The sequence below is a fragment of the Clupea harengus genome, chromosome 7 (genome assembly GCF_900700415.2).
Source record: "Clupea harengus chromosome 7, Ch_v2.0.2, whole genome shotgun sequence".
In the NCBI taxonomy this organism is placed as follows: domain Eukaryota; kingdom Metazoa; phylum Chordata; class Actinopteri; order Clupeiformes; family Clupeidae; genus Clupea; species Clupea harengus.
Window position 1 is genome coordinate 24497161 of NC_045158.1, and position 15920 is coordinate 24513080.

The window sequence follows — 15920 nt, forward strand, 5'->3', positions numbered from 1 at the left end:
GGGAGAGAAAGTGTGTAGCATTCTGTTAGCAGGCAGTGGATGTGTTTAGTGTTCTGTTATTAGGCAGTGAAGGTCTGTGGTGTTCTGTTGCCAGACAGTGGAGGTGTGTAGTGTTCTGTTGCCAGGAAGCAGAGGTGTGTAGTGTTCTGTTGCCAGGAAGCAGAGGTGTGTAGTGTTCTGTTGCCAGGAAGCAGAGGTGTGTTGTGGTCTTGTAATATTCTGTTGCCAAACAGTGGAGGTGTGTTGTTTTTTGTTGCCTTTGAAGTGGAAGTTCTTCTGCCAGGCAGCGGTGTGATGTGGTGTTGTGTTGTGTGGTGTGGTGTTGTGTTGTGTTGACCGTCAGCGGTGTGGTGTGGTGTTGTGTTGACCGGCAGCGGTGTGGTGTGGTGTGGTGTGGTGTAGTGTGGTGTTAACCGGCAGCGGTGTGGTGTAGTGTAGTGTAGTGTGGTGTGGTGTGGTGTGGTGTGGTGTTGACCAGCAGCGGTGTGGTGTGTTGTGGTGTGTGTTGTTACCCTGGTGTTCCTCCACGCCGATAAGAGGCAGGACAGGGCGTATCCAGGCACTGGTAGCCACCGCGTGTGTTGAAGCACATCTGATTGAGTCCACACTGAATGCCCTGGACAGCACACTCATCAATGTCTGAGGAGGCCATAGAGGTGATTGAAAATGTGATTAGTCATCTGTGAATGATCATTTATACAGTCATTGAAGACACGCATCAAGGTCTGAGGAGAAGCAGAGGTTAGGTGGTGTGTGTGTGTGTGTGTGTGTGTGTGTGTGTGTGAGGAGGGTGGTGTGTGTGAAGAGGGTGGTGTGTGTGTGTGTGTGTGAGGAGAAGCAGAGGTTGGTTAGGTGGTGTGTGTGAGGTATAGTGAGTGGAGATGTGAGGGGTGGGAGGTGGTGTTTGAGGGAGATATATGGTGGTGTGTGAGATGTAGTGTGTGTGTGTGTGTGAAGTGAGGGAGATATAAAGAGAGAGTGTGAAGTAGTGGGAAGCACGGCTTCTGTTCATTTTGTTTCTGTGAAATGTGTGTGCGTGTGTGAGGAGGGTGGTGTGTGTGAGTGTGTGAGGAGGGTGGTGTGTGTGTGTGTGTGTGAGGAGGGTGGTGTGTGTGTGTGAGGAGGGTGGTGTGTGTGATGAGGGGGGTGTGTGTGAGGAGGGTGGTGTGTGTGAGTGTGTGAGGAGGGTGGTGTGTGTGTGTGTGTGAGGAGGGTGGTGTGTGTGAGTGTGTGAGGAGGGTGGTGTGTGTGATGAGGGGGGTGTGTGTGAGTGTGTGAGGAGGGTGGTGTGTGTGAGTGTGTGAGGAGGGTGGTGTGTGTGTGTGAGTGTGTGAGGAGGTTGGTGTGTGTGTGTGAGTGTGTGAGGAGGGTGGTGTGTGAGTGTGTGAAAAGGGTGGTATGTGTGTGAGGAGGGTGGTGTGAGTGTGTGAGGAGGGTGGTGTGTGTGTGTGAGGAGGGTGGTGTGTGTGTGTGTGTGAGCAGGGTGGTGTGTGTGTGTGAGCAGGCTGGTGTGTGTGAGCAGGGTGGTGTGTACACCTTTGCAGGTCCGTCCGTTGGGCATAAGCTGGTATCCGGGCGGACACAGGCAGCGGTAGCTACCCAGGGTGTTCCTGCACTCATGTTGGCACGGCTTCCTCTGAGCACACTCATCAATGTCTGCACACACACACACACACACACACACACACATACAGAAGGAACATGAGTGGAGCATGAAGGCAGTTCAGAAGGGTAAACTACACAGGAAGGGTTGGGGGCAGATCAGATAGCTGCTACCAGTAAGAGATTAGTGCATTTTGCTGCAAGCACAAACAAACAAGCCTCAGTTTCGGGCAATGAGTTTCTGTCTCCGCTGGCTACTGCAGAGTTCTGTATCCGCTGGCTACTGCAGAGTTCTGTATCCACTGGCTACTGCAGAGTTCTGTATCCACTGGCTACTGCAGAGTTCTGTATCCGCTGGCTACTGCAGAGTTCTGTATCCGCTGGCTACTGCAGAGTTCTGTATCCGCTGGCTACTGCAGAGTTCTGTATCCGCTGGCTACTGCAGAGTTCTGTATCCGCTGGCTACTGTAGAGTTCTGTATCCGCTGGCTACTGCAGAGTTCTGTATCCACTTGCTATTAATTGACAGAAATAGACCTACATTCCACTTGTTTAGCATGCTAACATTTTGTGTTTCATAGCTCTACACAATCCCACTGGCCTATGAATTTTGGTGCACTTGTATACAGGCTACGCTCATTGTAACAATAAAAGGCAGACAGGTGACAGGTAGCATCATGTAAAATCCCATCTATGTCCCCAGCACTATTCAAGTCCACATGACGTCCGTGTCTCCAAGGGAGGTGGAGAGAAGTGATGGAGACGGCACTACTCACCCACGCATGTGCCGTCCTCACTGGTGTAGCCGGGAGGGCAGCCGTGGCGCGGGCTCCTGGAGCTGGGCTGGTGCTCTGACACCACCGCCACCCGGGGCAGGTAGGGTCTGCCCAGCGTGGACACCAGCTGGGGCCGCAGGGGTACCCGCACACGCGTGCCGTTACGCAGGGTGTGCCGGCGCTCCAGCCCCGCACACGAGCGCCCATCGCCCAGAAGGACCGTGCCAGGCGGGCACAGGCACCGGAAGCTGCCCGGAACATTCCGGCATTGCTGGGCGCAGGGGCTGGGGTTCTGCAGGCATTCATCAATGTCTGAGGAGAGAGACGACCAATAGCACCACAGAGATGGTCACAGCGGTGAGAAAAACATCACAGAGATGGTCACAGCGGTGAGAAAAACATCACAGAGATGGTCACAGCAGTGAGAAACACATAATGGAGATGGTCACAGCGGTGAGAAAAACATCACAGAGATGGTCACAGCGGTGAGAAACACATAATGGAGATGGTCACAGCGGTGAGAAAAACATCACAGAGATGGTCACAGCGGTGAGAAACACATAATGGAGATGGTCACAGCGGTGAGAAAAACATCACAGAGATGGTCACAGCGGTGAGAAAAACCTAATGGAGATGCATTACAGCTGATGGAGATAATTACCAAACACTGTTAATGACTTAATGAATATATGAATCAAGTGCCTTGTATTAATACTAATCTTATATGCTTATGTTAACAGGAACATGGCTTTTCTGTGTTCCTGTGTATATGTGTAACTTATTGTTTTCTCGACCCTGGGAAGATACAAGAAGCTCAGTCGAGAACTTTATTTTTACTATGATGTTTAACACACAGCATTAGATAAATCTAAGTATATAAACCTTGTGGTTTGTGAGTGAAATTGCTTCACTTTCATCCTTATTGAATAAATATACTGATCTACAGCTCCGGAGTCCTGAGATAACTTAAGAGTGAATTTTCACCTAACAGCAGTGAGAAAAACATCATTCATGTTTAATTTGTCATTGGCCCAAAACCAGAAAGCTTAAGGCCTCAGTGATGTGCTGTGCTGTGCTGTGCTGTGCTGTCTTGTCTTGTCTTGTCTTGTCTTGTCTTGTCTTGTCTTGTCTTGTCTTGTCTTGTCTTGTCTTGTCTTGTCTTGTCTTGTCTTGTCTTGTCTTGTCTTGTCTTGTCTTGTCTTGTCTTGTCTTGTCTTGTCTTGTCTTGTCTTGTCTTGTCTTGTGTTGTGTTGTGTTGTGTTGTGTTGTGTTGTGTTGTGTTGTGTTGTGTTGTGTTGTGTTGTGTTGTGTTGTGTTGTGTTGTGTTGTGTTGTGTTGTGCTGTGCTGTGCTGTGCTGTGCTGTGCTGTGCTGTGCTGTGCTGTGCTGTGCTGTGCTGTGCTGTGCTGTGCTGTGCTGTGCTGTGCTGTGCTGTGCTGTCTTGTCTTGTCTTGTCTTGTCTTGTCTTGTGTTGTGTTGTGTTGTGTTGTGTTGTGTTGTGTTGTGCTGTGCTGTGCTGTGCTGTGCTGTGCTGTGCTGTGCTGTGCTGTGCTGTGCTGTGCTGTGCTGTGCTGTGCTGTGCTGTGCTGTGCTGTGCTGTGCTGTGCTGTGCTGTGCTGCTCACCTAGACAGGGCCGGCCCACACCCTGTGAGCTGTAGCCTCTGGGACACACACACCCGTAACCTCCCACCGTGTTCTGGCAGACCTGACTGTACCGACACATGTGACTGCCGTCCTGACACTCATCGATGTCTGTATACACACACACACACACAAACACACACACATGCAGAAACAAACACCCCACAAGGAAGTATGGGCATTAGTGCTTGCATAAGTAACCTCCTCTTATTTGTCTTTTGCTGTCTGATGAAAGTCGCCATGGTAACATACCCACACAGGAGCCATCCTCCGCTGTCGTCATGCCACTAGGGCAGCTGTCAAAACACTGGTACCCGCCGTCTGTGTTCCGACATTGCTGATTGGCTGGACACACGTTTCTCATGCACTCGTTGATGTCTGCACACACACACACACACACACACACACACACAGTTATAGTTTTTTCACTGTTCTGACTGAAGCCACCCAAATATTACATTTCTCTTTTTTTCAGAGGACAGGAGCTCATCAACACAGGACTATTCCTCTCAAAGGGAAAGTCAGCAACTACACAGATTTACACTCCATGATGATACCAGGAGCAAAGAATGCTACGAATGACTAGAATGTCACTTCTGGAATATTCTATTTCAGTGTTTTAGTAGAGTCTTACTTCTGGTTAAGATATATGTGTGTTAATGTTAGTGTTGGGGTTAAGAACAAACAAGAGATGGGGTAAGGGAGGAATTAGGGTAGGTGAACTAGTGAAAGTGTTGAGGTAAGTATGGTAGTTACCCAGACAGCGATGACCAGACATCTGGTATCCAGGGTGACAGGAGCAGCGGTACGAGCCAAGTGAGTTGAGACACTGGTGTTGACATGGCGACACAGAAGATTCCTTACACTCGTCCACATCTGAAAGAAAAATAACATCCAGTCACAATACAGTCTCCAATAGGAAGCACCCATAACCAGGGGTCTGTTCGAATAGGCTTAAAATGCTCCCTTCCTTCCTTCCTTCCTCCCTAGTAAGAGAGCAAGTACTGTTCGAAATGTCTTAAACCTTCTCTTCCGCTTTAGTAAGATACCTTGAAATACGTCACATAACGGTCATTTTTCAAGAGAGCATCTGAGCTGCCTGGCTCTCTTATGGCGGCAGGTATTACCCATAACTCTCTGCGCCATTCCCTAACCGGAGACAAATTTGAGTATTCACCGATGTACGTTTCTTTGCTTTTTTTGGTAATTTTTTAAAAAAGTTACCGAGAAATAAACAGTGTACTATGTACTTATGTCATGATTGATTAACAAAAATAGTCTGTTTCGTTAGCGATGTATCCGTTAGCCAGGTCGCTAACAGTAGCTGCTAGCTAGCAAATAAGCACACACAGCATGATGACACAGCGTCATGTTGCCATACATCCTATCTTAATAGACTGTTCGAAATCAACGGTTTTTGAGATACCTTCCCCCGAAAGGACCTCTCTCGTCAGACACCTCTCCAACAAGAGATCAAGGATTAGACAGCTATCTAAGAATCCGAACACAACCCAGTACTCGGTCACCGTACACCAACTTTATACCAGCAACATAAATCACTTGTAACTTAAATCATCGAAAGCCACATCTGAAAACATGAATAGGCATTACAGATGCTTTAAGGAATGTTGCCACTATCTCTTTCTTCTGATCATTTGACTTCTGTTGACTCTGGTGAGTGTGCTATATAGACTTCCTGGTGAGTGTGGTATATGTGTGGTATATAGACTGTAGTGTGTGTGGTATATGTGTGGTATATAGACTGTAGTGTGTGTGGTATAAGGACTCTAGTGTGTGTGGTATATAGACTGTAGTGTGTGTGGTATTTGTGTGGTATATAGACTGTAGTGTGTGTGGTATAAGAACTCTAGTGTGTGTGTGGTATATATACTCTAGTGTGTGTGTGTGTGTGTGTGTGTGGTATATATATTCTAGTGTGTGTGTGTGTGGTATATAGAGTCTAGTGTGTGTGTGTGTGTGTGTGTGTGTGTGGTATATATATTCTAGTGTGTGTGTGTGTGGTATATGGACTCTAGTGTGTGTGGTATATGTGTGGTATATAGACTGTAGTGTGTGTGGTATAAGAACTCTAGTGTGTGTGGTATATGGACTCACCCTCGCAGCCATTTCCACTGAGGCTGGGTTTGAAGCCGGGCCCACACTTGGCCTGGCAGCGGTACATGCCCACCGTGTTCACACACAGCTGGTTGTAGTGGCACATGTTGGAGCCCTGGGCACACTCGTCAATGTCTGTAAGGGCAGCGCAGCGCAGCAGTCAATCAGTCAGACAGGCAGGCAGGCAGGCAGGTCAGTGCAGCTCAATGGTGGGTACAATCAGTGGTTGGATCTAATGAGTGTGTGTGTGTGACTTGTGCGTGTGTGTGTGTGCATGTATGTGAATGACTGTGTGTGTGTGTGTGTGTGTCTGTTTGTGTGTGTGTGTGTGTGTGTCTGTCTGTCTGTCTGTGTGTGTGTGTGTGTGTGTGTGTGTGTCTGACCTTGACAGGTGTGTGATTTGGGGGAGATGGAGAAGCCAGTGGGGCAGGTGCAGGAGAATCCACCCATGATGTTATTGCAGGAGTGAGAGCAGGGAGAGCCCACCTCACACTCATCCTCATCTGCACACAGGAGAGACAAGCGTTAGACACACACACACACCACACACACACACACACACACACACACACACACACACACACACACAACACAGGAGTGAGAGCAGGGAGAGCCCACCTCACACTCATCCTCATCTGCACACAGGAGAGACAAGCGTTAGACACACACACACACCACACACACACACACACACACACACACACACACACACACACACACACACACACACACACACACACACCACAGGAGTGAGAGCAGGGAGAGCCCACCTCACACTCATCCTCATATGCACACAGGAGAGACAGGCGTTAGACACACACACACACCACACACACACACACACACACACACACAAACACACACACCACAGGAGTGAGAGCAGGGAGAGCCCACCTCACACTCATCCTCATCTGCACACAGGAGAGACAGTTGGACTCACAAACACATGTGCAAGTGTGCACACAACCATCCATTCACTAACAACACCATACGACACCAGACATACACCAACCATACATTCACTAACTACACCATACGACACCAGACATACACCAACCATACATTCACTAACTACACCATACGACACCAGACATACACCAACCATACATTCACTAACTACACCATACGACACCAGACATACACCAACCATACATTCACTAACTACACCATACGACACCAGACATACACCAACCATACATTCACTAACTACACCATACTATACCATACATACACCAACCATACATTCACTAACTACACCATACTATACCATACATACACCAACCATACGCTACGTAAATGTTGTTTTAATACTCACCAGTACAATATGAAGCTGTATCCTGCACAAACCCATTGGGGCAGGACTCTCCATCACCATCTACACACAAGCAGGACACTCTTAACCCACAAGTTCCTGTTCCCTGTCAGATACCTACTTACACTCTTAACCCACAGGTTCCTGTCCCCTGTGAAATACCTACTTACACTCTTAACTCACAGGTTACTGACAAATATGTGTGATTCTGTAATTTCTTCTACTCATGGTGTTTCTCCTTTCAGTCCAGATTAAATCACAGTATTACAAAAATAAAACTTTACAGTCACATTCTTCTTGTATTAATGCCAATAGATTTATACCAGATTTACATCATATTTAAGTCATATTCAAGACAAATGTATGTTGACATTTCTCCTTCATTTCCTTTAAAACAATATTTATGTTCTATTTCGCTCTGCCAAAGTCCTCTAACGTGTCTTTGCTGCGCCCATGTTGGGTTGGTGTCTGTGCCTGGAGACTGACCTGGCAGCAGCAGGGTAGCGGTCATCTGGAAGTCCAGGCTGAGCGTGAACATGCTGTAGACGCTGCTGACCCCCGTGAGCTTCAGCAGCTGCAGCAGGGGCCCCTGTCTCTCCTGGGGCCCTTCGAACGCGAGAGTGTGGTTGCAGCGCAGCGTCAGGGGCGTCCCGTCCTCGCGCTGGTGGCTCTGGGAGGACCAGGCGTACATCTGCCCCTGGCCGGTCTGCACGTAGGACTCATCATACTCCTGCAGGGGGCAGTGGAGATGCTCATCAAATCACAGCTCACCACCTCAGCATGTACAGGATGGGATTCACTACTGTCCATGACATACTATTACTACCACTACTACAACCACTACAACTACTAGTACTACTACAACTACTAGTACTACTTCTACAGCCACTACAACTACTAGTACTAAGTATTTACATACTCATTTTTTATATATTTTATATATTGTTTTTCCTATGTTTGTTAAAGTACTTAATATGTTTATTGTTTATTGTGTAAGTTTATTGTTTGCACCAATGTACCACAGAACATTCCTGGTAGGTGTAAACCTACTTGGCAGTAAAAACGTTTCTGATTCTGATTTCTGATTCTGATTCTGACTACTACTACAACTACTACACACACTACAACTACTAGTACTATTACTACAATTACTACAACCAGTACCACTATAACCATGGCAACAACTGCTATTACGTAAGGAAACTCTTTGAGTGGGGGGGTAGGGGGGGGGGGGGTACCTGAAGGGTGAGGTGTGATGTTGCCAGTGTAGGGGGGAGGTAGCCATTAATGACTATGTCCACCAGGAGCACCCCCTCAGAGTCCAGACCTCGAGCAACGTGTGTTAGCTTCAGGATTTCCCCTACATAACACACACACACATGAAGCCAACATACCCTCCTATCATGAATAAGGGTGAATGAATCAAAGGAATGATCCATGGGTCAGCCGAGGGTCTGTCCGTATGCAGTGAGTGTTTATAAATACGGAGTGAGTGTGGACGCTAGCACCTCCAGCCGAGGGTCTGTCCGTACGCAGTGAGTGTTTATAAATACGGAGTGAGTGTGGACGCTAGCACCTCTCACCGGTCTCAAACTCCAGCTGGGACTCCTGCCTGAAGTGGCCCTGTGTCTGGGTGTAGCCATTCAGAGTCTCCTCCGTCTGGTGCGCCGTCGTCCAGTAGATGGGAGAAAACACAGACACCAACACACGCAGGAGAGGACCTGCACACAGATAACACACAACTTCATGTCTTCATATACCACACACACACACACACACAGACTCTGGCACGCGCAGGAAAGGACCTGCACACACATTACACTCAACGTCATGTCTTCATATACCACACACACACACACACACACACACACACACACACACAGACTCCGGCACGCGCAGGAGAGGACCTGCACACACATAACACACAACTTCATGTCTTCATATACCACACACACACACACACACACACACACACACACACTCAGTAACTCACCCGCACTGGGCGGGATGTCTTCATATACCACACACACACACATACACACACACACTCAGTAACTCACCCACACTATGTCAGGGTAACTCACCCACACTGTGTCGGGGTAACTCAGTAACTCACCCCCCACACACACACACACACACACACACACACACACACTCAGTAACTCACCCACACACACACACTCAGTAACTCACCCACACACACACACACACACTCAGTAACTCACCCACACACACACACACACACTCAGTAACTCACCCACACACACACACACACACTCAGTAACTCACCCACACTGGGCGGGATGTTGTCCACATGGGCCTCCAGTGTGCTGGTGCCCTCCTCTGGGTTATCTGTGATATTGGCCTCCAGGAATGCCACCCCAAACTCCCGCTCGTTCACCATGCCAATCAAACTGCCCCGCGCCCGCCGGGGAGACTCCCCTACAGGAACAGGAGGGGCAATTAGGGCAGTAATATTAGTCATCAAATGTCCAAAAGTATTTATCTTTTATTCCGTGAATATACAAATCTTGAATATAGTTATTCTACCTTTTTTTCTTGGGAGGTATGATTTGCATTAAAAAAAACACAAAAGAATGACTGTACTTCATGACTGAAATATACTCTTGACAACATGATACCACTGGTTCACCTTTACGCATCAACACATTTCCCAGATACAACGCAAAAACAAACACCTCCAGCACACAGGCATTATCCTTCTGCAAACAACCATCCGGTTTTTCCCCATTCTGTGTGTGTTGCAGCTGTTTTAAGTTATCTAGGTGTGTGTGTGTGTGTGTGTGTGTGTGTGTGTGTGTGTGTTGCAGGCATGTAGTACCTGGGCACAGAGAGGCCTGGCATCCTCTGGAATCCGCACTCGGGCCCTCACACGGCAGCCCGCCATTGGCTGGTGCGGGATGGTTGCACAATCTGATTCGCTCCTGGATACCCCGCCCACAGGTGACACTGCATGGGCCCCAGGCCTGCCAGCTGGAGTATCCTCCAGGTACTGACGACAGAGAAACAGTTACACACACAGTTGGAGTAACCTCCAGGTACTGACGACAGAGAAGCAGTTACACAGTGTGTAGTACTGTGGGAGAAGGATGTATTGTTTGGTCTGTGTGTAGTGCTTTAGGACTCACCTTGAACTTTGAGAGAGATGGTCCTCTCTGCCACGCCAGCCTCACTCTCTGCTGCACATCGATACTCCCCGGAGTCTCCACTCTGACCCACGCACACACACACACACACACACACACACACAAATCTCAATGAATCAATGTGCAGTTACTCAGTCTTCCTCAGTTTGTTACACTGTACTAACAATGGAACAAGGGCACTGTTATGTGTGTAACGGTGTGACCAGATTTTATATCACATGGTAGGAGTTCTACTGCAGGCTATTGTGTTCTGCTGGTGTTACCCATGACGACTGTGTTGTGCGGTCAGGTTCTGTAGTTACCGTGACACTGTAGATGGCCAATGAGCCGTTGCGGAGGGGCTGCAGTCGGAAGGAGCCCAGGAGTGGTCGTCCGTCTCGGAACCAGCGCAGCACCGGTATCGGGTCACCATGCACAGCGCAGTCGAGGAGCGCCACCCCGCCCTGCGGTACCGTCTGGGAGGTGTGGGCCTCCCCCCTCAGGGATGGGGGCTCTAGAGGGACAATCAGAACCAGAACATGAGCTCAGATCAAACACACCTTATTATTCAGAGCTGTTAACACAAGAACAGGTTGAGTGTTTCATAAGCTCTGTTCTACCTTGTCTGTAAAGCACTTTTTATACCTTGTTGTTAGGAAGTGCTACACAAATTAAGCTTATCATGTAATAATTATTATTAGCTTATATAGTAGTGATAGTAGTAATAGCAGTAATAGTAGAAGTAGCAGTAGTAGTAGTAGCAGTAGTAGTAGTAGTAGTAGTAGCAGTAGTAGTAGAAGCAGTAGCAGTAGTAGTAGTAGTAGTAGTAGCAGTAGTAGTAGAAGCAGTAGAAGTAGTAGTAGTAGTAGTAGCAGTAGCAGTAGTAGTAGTAGTAGTAGTAGTAGTAGTAGTAGCAGTAGTAGTAGAAGCAGTAGAAGTAGTAGTAGTAGTAGTAGCAGTAGTAATAGTAGTAGTAATCCTGGTAGCAGTAGTAGTAGTAGTAATAGCAGTAGCATTAGTATGTACGTAGTAGTATTTAGTAGCATTAGTATGTCAAGTATTACAAGAGTGCCAGAGCTGAGTGCTCACCTCTGACGCGTACGAAGGACAGCGCCCGTATGCTGCCCACGCTATTCTCTGCCACGCAGAGGTAGGTGCCCGCATCGGCCATCGTCACGTTCCCTATGACCAGCGAGCTGCGGCCCGAGTCATCCTCAGTCACCCCTGAGAAGAGAGACCACATTGCTGAGGACAGACCATAATAATCCAAACACAAGTGGACAACTACACCTAAAGCCTAGGTGTGTGTGGTTTGCGTGTGTGTGTGGTATGTGTGTGTGGTGTGTGTGTGTGTGGTGTGTGTGTGTGTGTGTGTGTGTGGTGTATGTGTGTGTGTGGTATGCGTGTGTGGTGTATGTGTGTGTGTGGTGTGCGTGTGTGTGTGTGTGGTGTGTAAGCGGGCTGTTATTGGCGGTCCAGGTGATGCTGGGCGTAGGGGTGCCCTGGGCCTGGCAGGAGAGGCTGAGGCTCTGCCCGCTGTAGTGTGTGTGTAGTGTGTGTGTAGTGTGTGTGTAATGTGGTGTACGGGTGTGGTGTGCATGTGTGTGTGTAGTGTTGTGTGTGTGGTGTGCATGTGTGTGTGTGTGGTGTGTACCTGTAAGCGGGCTGTTATTGGCGGTCCAGGTGATGCTGGGCGTGGGGGTGCCCTGGGCCTGGCAGGACAGGGTGAGGCTCTGCCCGCTGTTCAGAGTCTTGTCTCCAGGCATCTCCTTGAAGGCGGGGCGCATGTTGACAGACAGCTGGATGTCCTGCCGCGCGGAGCCAGCGGCGTTGGTGGCGACACAGGTAAACACACCTGCGTCGACAGACTGCAACAAGAACAGACACGTCACATGGGATTCACTGCTCACTGCACTGCTGCACACAGCTGACATGGTGTCTGTGTTCAATCTTGCCGTTATAGCCACAGATAATACCCACATGCAAAGGCACACCTGGGAATGAACACACCACCCGTCTCTCTCAGGCGCCTCTACACACAAAGCTGTTCCAACAGCTCTTTCATTTAACATGGCACTAACACAGTCCTATAATTATACCATAGGCCTTTCTCTCACACACACACACATGAACGCACACACACACCTCAGCCCACTCGATGATGAGTTAGGGTTAGGGTTATACCTATACTATAGGTGTTTCTCTCACACACACACACACACACACACACACACACACACACACACACACACACACACACACACCTCAGCCCACTTGATGATGAGTTAGGGTTAGGGTTATACCTATACTAGGTGTTTCTCACACACACACACACACACACACACACACACACACACACACACACACACACACACCTCAGCCCTCTCGATGATGAGTTCTCCAGAGCGCAGTGTGGTGAATTTTCCCGGGCGGTTGGGCACCCTGACTCCGCCCTTCTCCCAGGTGACCTGTGGCTCCGGCTGACCCTGTGCTGCGCACGGCAACAGCGCCTGGAAACCCTGCATGACTGACAGCTCCGACTGGCCAACAGGAATCATGGGCGGGACTGAGGGGAACAGGAGAATAATACACCGAGTGAGACACACAAACACACACACATACAAACACACAAACACACACACACACACACACACAGACACACACACAAACACACACACACACAAACACCCACACACCCACACACACACTCACACACACAAACACACACACACACACACACACACACACACGTGTTCTAAGTTCTACTGGTTTGAGCGTTCTGTGTTCCACTCACTCTGGATAATGAGTCTGATGTCATGGCTGGCCCTGCCGGCGGTGTTGTGGGCGGAGCAAGTGTAGATCCCCGTGTCGCTGCGCTGGACTGCCGCGATGCGCAGGGTTCCGTTGGCGAAGACGCGCAGGTGCGACCCGTCCACCAGGGGGCGCCGGTCCCTGTGCCAGCTCACCTCCGGGGGGGGCTGCCCATCCGCCCCACAGTCCAGGCTGGCCGGCTGCCCCAGCACAGCGGTGTACTCCACCCGGGGCACACTCAGCACCGGGGGCACTGGGAGGGGCAGAGAGCGCGTCAGACATTACCTAATAACGCTGCACATGTGTTTAGTGTGTGTACATACATTACAGGACATATAAGCTCCACATGTAAATATGTATTAAGCGAAATTTATGCTACTCCGATTTCACGGAGTCGGACACAGGGTACGCCTCTCCGAACACAGGGAACGCCTCTCCGACTTTAACTGCTCTCTCCGAACCCTCTACAAGCACCTCGTGCCGTGCACCTACTCATTTTTCAAACTTCCCGTACAAGGTTTGCTCGGAGAGGGCTCGGAGTAGCATAAATTAAGCATTACACCCTGCTACCTAAAGGGCGCACTATGGCAGCTGTGCCGCTGCTGAGTGTTTCATGACCCCTGACCTCATTACCTCTGGCCCCCCTGTCACTGCACAGGAAGGTGAAGAGTGGAGAGACAGACAGAGAGAAAAAGAAGAGCTACTGACGTCCGTTTCATTTTGGAAAGGTTTTCAACAATGACTTAACCGTTGCACGCACCCATTACCCAGCATGCACCAAGCCCACTCCTACAGTGTGTCTGTTCCAGTAGCTATGCCAATCTCTGAGTGGGGAGAGGTAATGATCTGTTCTGCCACCCTTGGCCCAGTCCCCCTCCCGGAGGATGTTCCGTACCTTGCAGCACCAGACGTGTTCTACCCACAGCGGTGCCAGCTGCGTTCTGGGCCAGGCACTGGTAGGTTCCGGCATCTCCCAGTGTAACCCGAGAGAACTTCAGAGCTCCATTGGACAGAACAGCCATGCGGTGACCTAAGGAAGTTTGGGTTTCAAGTTTCATCAGAAGATACTCTACAAACACAAACTAACTCTCAAGTTTCATCAGAAGATACTCTACAAACACAAACAAACTCTCAAGTTTCATCAGAAGATACTCTACAAACACAAACAAACTCTCAAGTTTCATCAGAAGATACTCTACAAACACAAACAAACTCTCAAGTTTCATCAGAAGATACTCTACAAACACAAACAAACTCTCAAGTTTCATCAGAAGATACTCTACAAACACAAACAAACTCTCAAGTTTCATCAGAAGATACACAACAAACACAAACAAACTCTCAAGGCACTTGAAAACGATGTCAAATTCTAAACTTCCTGTCAACTGTGACTTCAAATGACATTTACCAACAACAGTGTCCTGTATACGTATTTAGTGGGTGTGGTTGGCAGGGGTGACTAGGGAAAGTCTGCACATTGACACAGAGTTTGATGCCTTACCGGTTGCCAGGGGAACGCCCTCTCTCTGCCAGGTGAGGGAGGGTCGGGGGAACCCCTGCGAGTCGCAGGGCAGGACGACCCCCTGGTGCAGCACCACCTGCACCTCCTCGGCCATGGGCTTGATCTCAGGAGGCTCTGAAGAAGGGCATGAGTTCTCATTAGGAACCTGATACGTCTTACAGTACACAGACCACATGGGCATGAGTTCCCATTAGGAACCTGATACCTCTTACAGGACACAGGCCACATGAGCATGAGTTCACTATGAATATTCACTATGAATAAGTCTGTAGCTCACCTGGTAGAGCATTTCTATTTACATTTGGTCACCTGGCAGATGATATATAAATAAATCAAGTTTAAAGTTTGAAAGATGCTTTCACCCAAATGCCAAAGCCTGGGTCTCTATAGTTCATCCTAACCGAATGTGATGTGCTGTGATGTCAGAGAGTCTCACCTTGCACGCTGAGAGTGATGTGTTTGTAGGCCACGCCTGCAAGGTTACGGGCTGCACAGGTGTACCTCCCAGCGTGGCTCGGGAGACTGGCTGTGATCTCCAGTGCTCCTGCACACACACACACACACACACACACACACACACACACACACACACAGTGCATATTACAAAAACCTTTAGGGCAGTCGTGCAAAGATGTAATACATGCATTTTGATGCCTGCCAAATCTAACTGCATGTTTGTAAAACCTCAAACGTCAAAGTAACAAATTCTATCACCAATATACACAATATATACCATATATACACATCTACAATATATACATATCTACAGTATATAGAGGTTATCATCAAAGCTTCTTCAAAAACAATCTAATGTCATCAAAGGGTCTAGTAACACTACTTCTGAGAAAGAGCCCAGGTAGGACAGGGAGGTGAGGTCTGGTAGCGTACGCACCTGTGGGCAGGACCCGGTAACTGCCCCCTCGGACGCCCAGCTGGGCTCCATTCTTGGTCCAGCTGACGATGGGTTCTGGGCGGCCCGCGGCTTGGCAGGGCAGG

At 48.9% G+C, this 15920-nt stretch overlaps 1 protein-coding gene across 1 annotated transcript in view; it reads right to left on the reverse strand.

The window, feature by feature from the left end:
* The window catches only part of hmcn2 (hemicentin 2), a 61293-nt gene that overhangs the window by 1569 nt on the left and 43804 nt on the right, over positions 1 to 15920 (reverse strand). The window contains exons 49-72 of the mRNA XM_031569872.2: positions 15817 to 15920; positions 15361 to 15468; positions 14904 to 15038; positions 14298 to 14432; positions 13386 to 13655; positions 12967 to 13157; positions 12246 to 12459; positions 11681 to 11815; positions 10915 to 11105; positions 10595 to 10676; positions 10288 to 10458; positions 9735 to 9887; positions 9029 to 9166; positions 8684 to 8805; positions 7932 to 8175; positions 7449 to 7508; positions 6517 to 6636; positions 6134 to 6268; positions 4775 to 4894; positions 4271 to 4396; positions 4001 to 4129; positions 2378 to 2689; positions 1537 to 1656; positions 513 to 639 (exon numbers count right to left, since the gene is read on the reverse strand). The exon at positions 15817 to 15920 is cut by the window's right edge and continues 61 nt beyond it. Of these exons, the coding sequence (XP_031425732.1) occupies positions 513 to 639; positions 1537 to 1656; positions 2378 to 2689; positions 4001 to 4129; positions 4271 to 4396; positions 4775 to 4894; positions 6134 to 6268; positions 6517 to 6636; positions 7449 to 7508; positions 7932 to 8175; positions 8684 to 8805; positions 9029 to 9166; positions 9735 to 9887; positions 10288 to 10458; positions 10595 to 10676; positions 10915 to 11105; positions 11681 to 11815; positions 12246 to 12459; positions 12967 to 13157; positions 13386 to 13655; positions 14298 to 14432; positions 14904 to 15038; positions 15361 to 15468; positions 15817 to 15920 (3642 nt within the window). The remainder of the gene's footprint in view (positions 1 to 512; positions 640 to 1536; positions 1657 to 2377; positions 2690 to 4000; positions 4130 to 4270; positions 4397 to 4774; positions 4895 to 6133; positions 6269 to 6516; positions 6637 to 7448; positions 7509 to 7931; positions 8176 to 8683; positions 8806 to 9028; positions 9167 to 9734; positions 9888 to 10287; positions 10459 to 10594; positions 10677 to 10914; positions 11106 to 11680; positions 11816 to 12245; positions 12460 to 12966; positions 13158 to 13385; positions 13656 to 14297; positions 14433 to 14903; positions 15039 to 15360; positions 15469 to 15816) is intronic.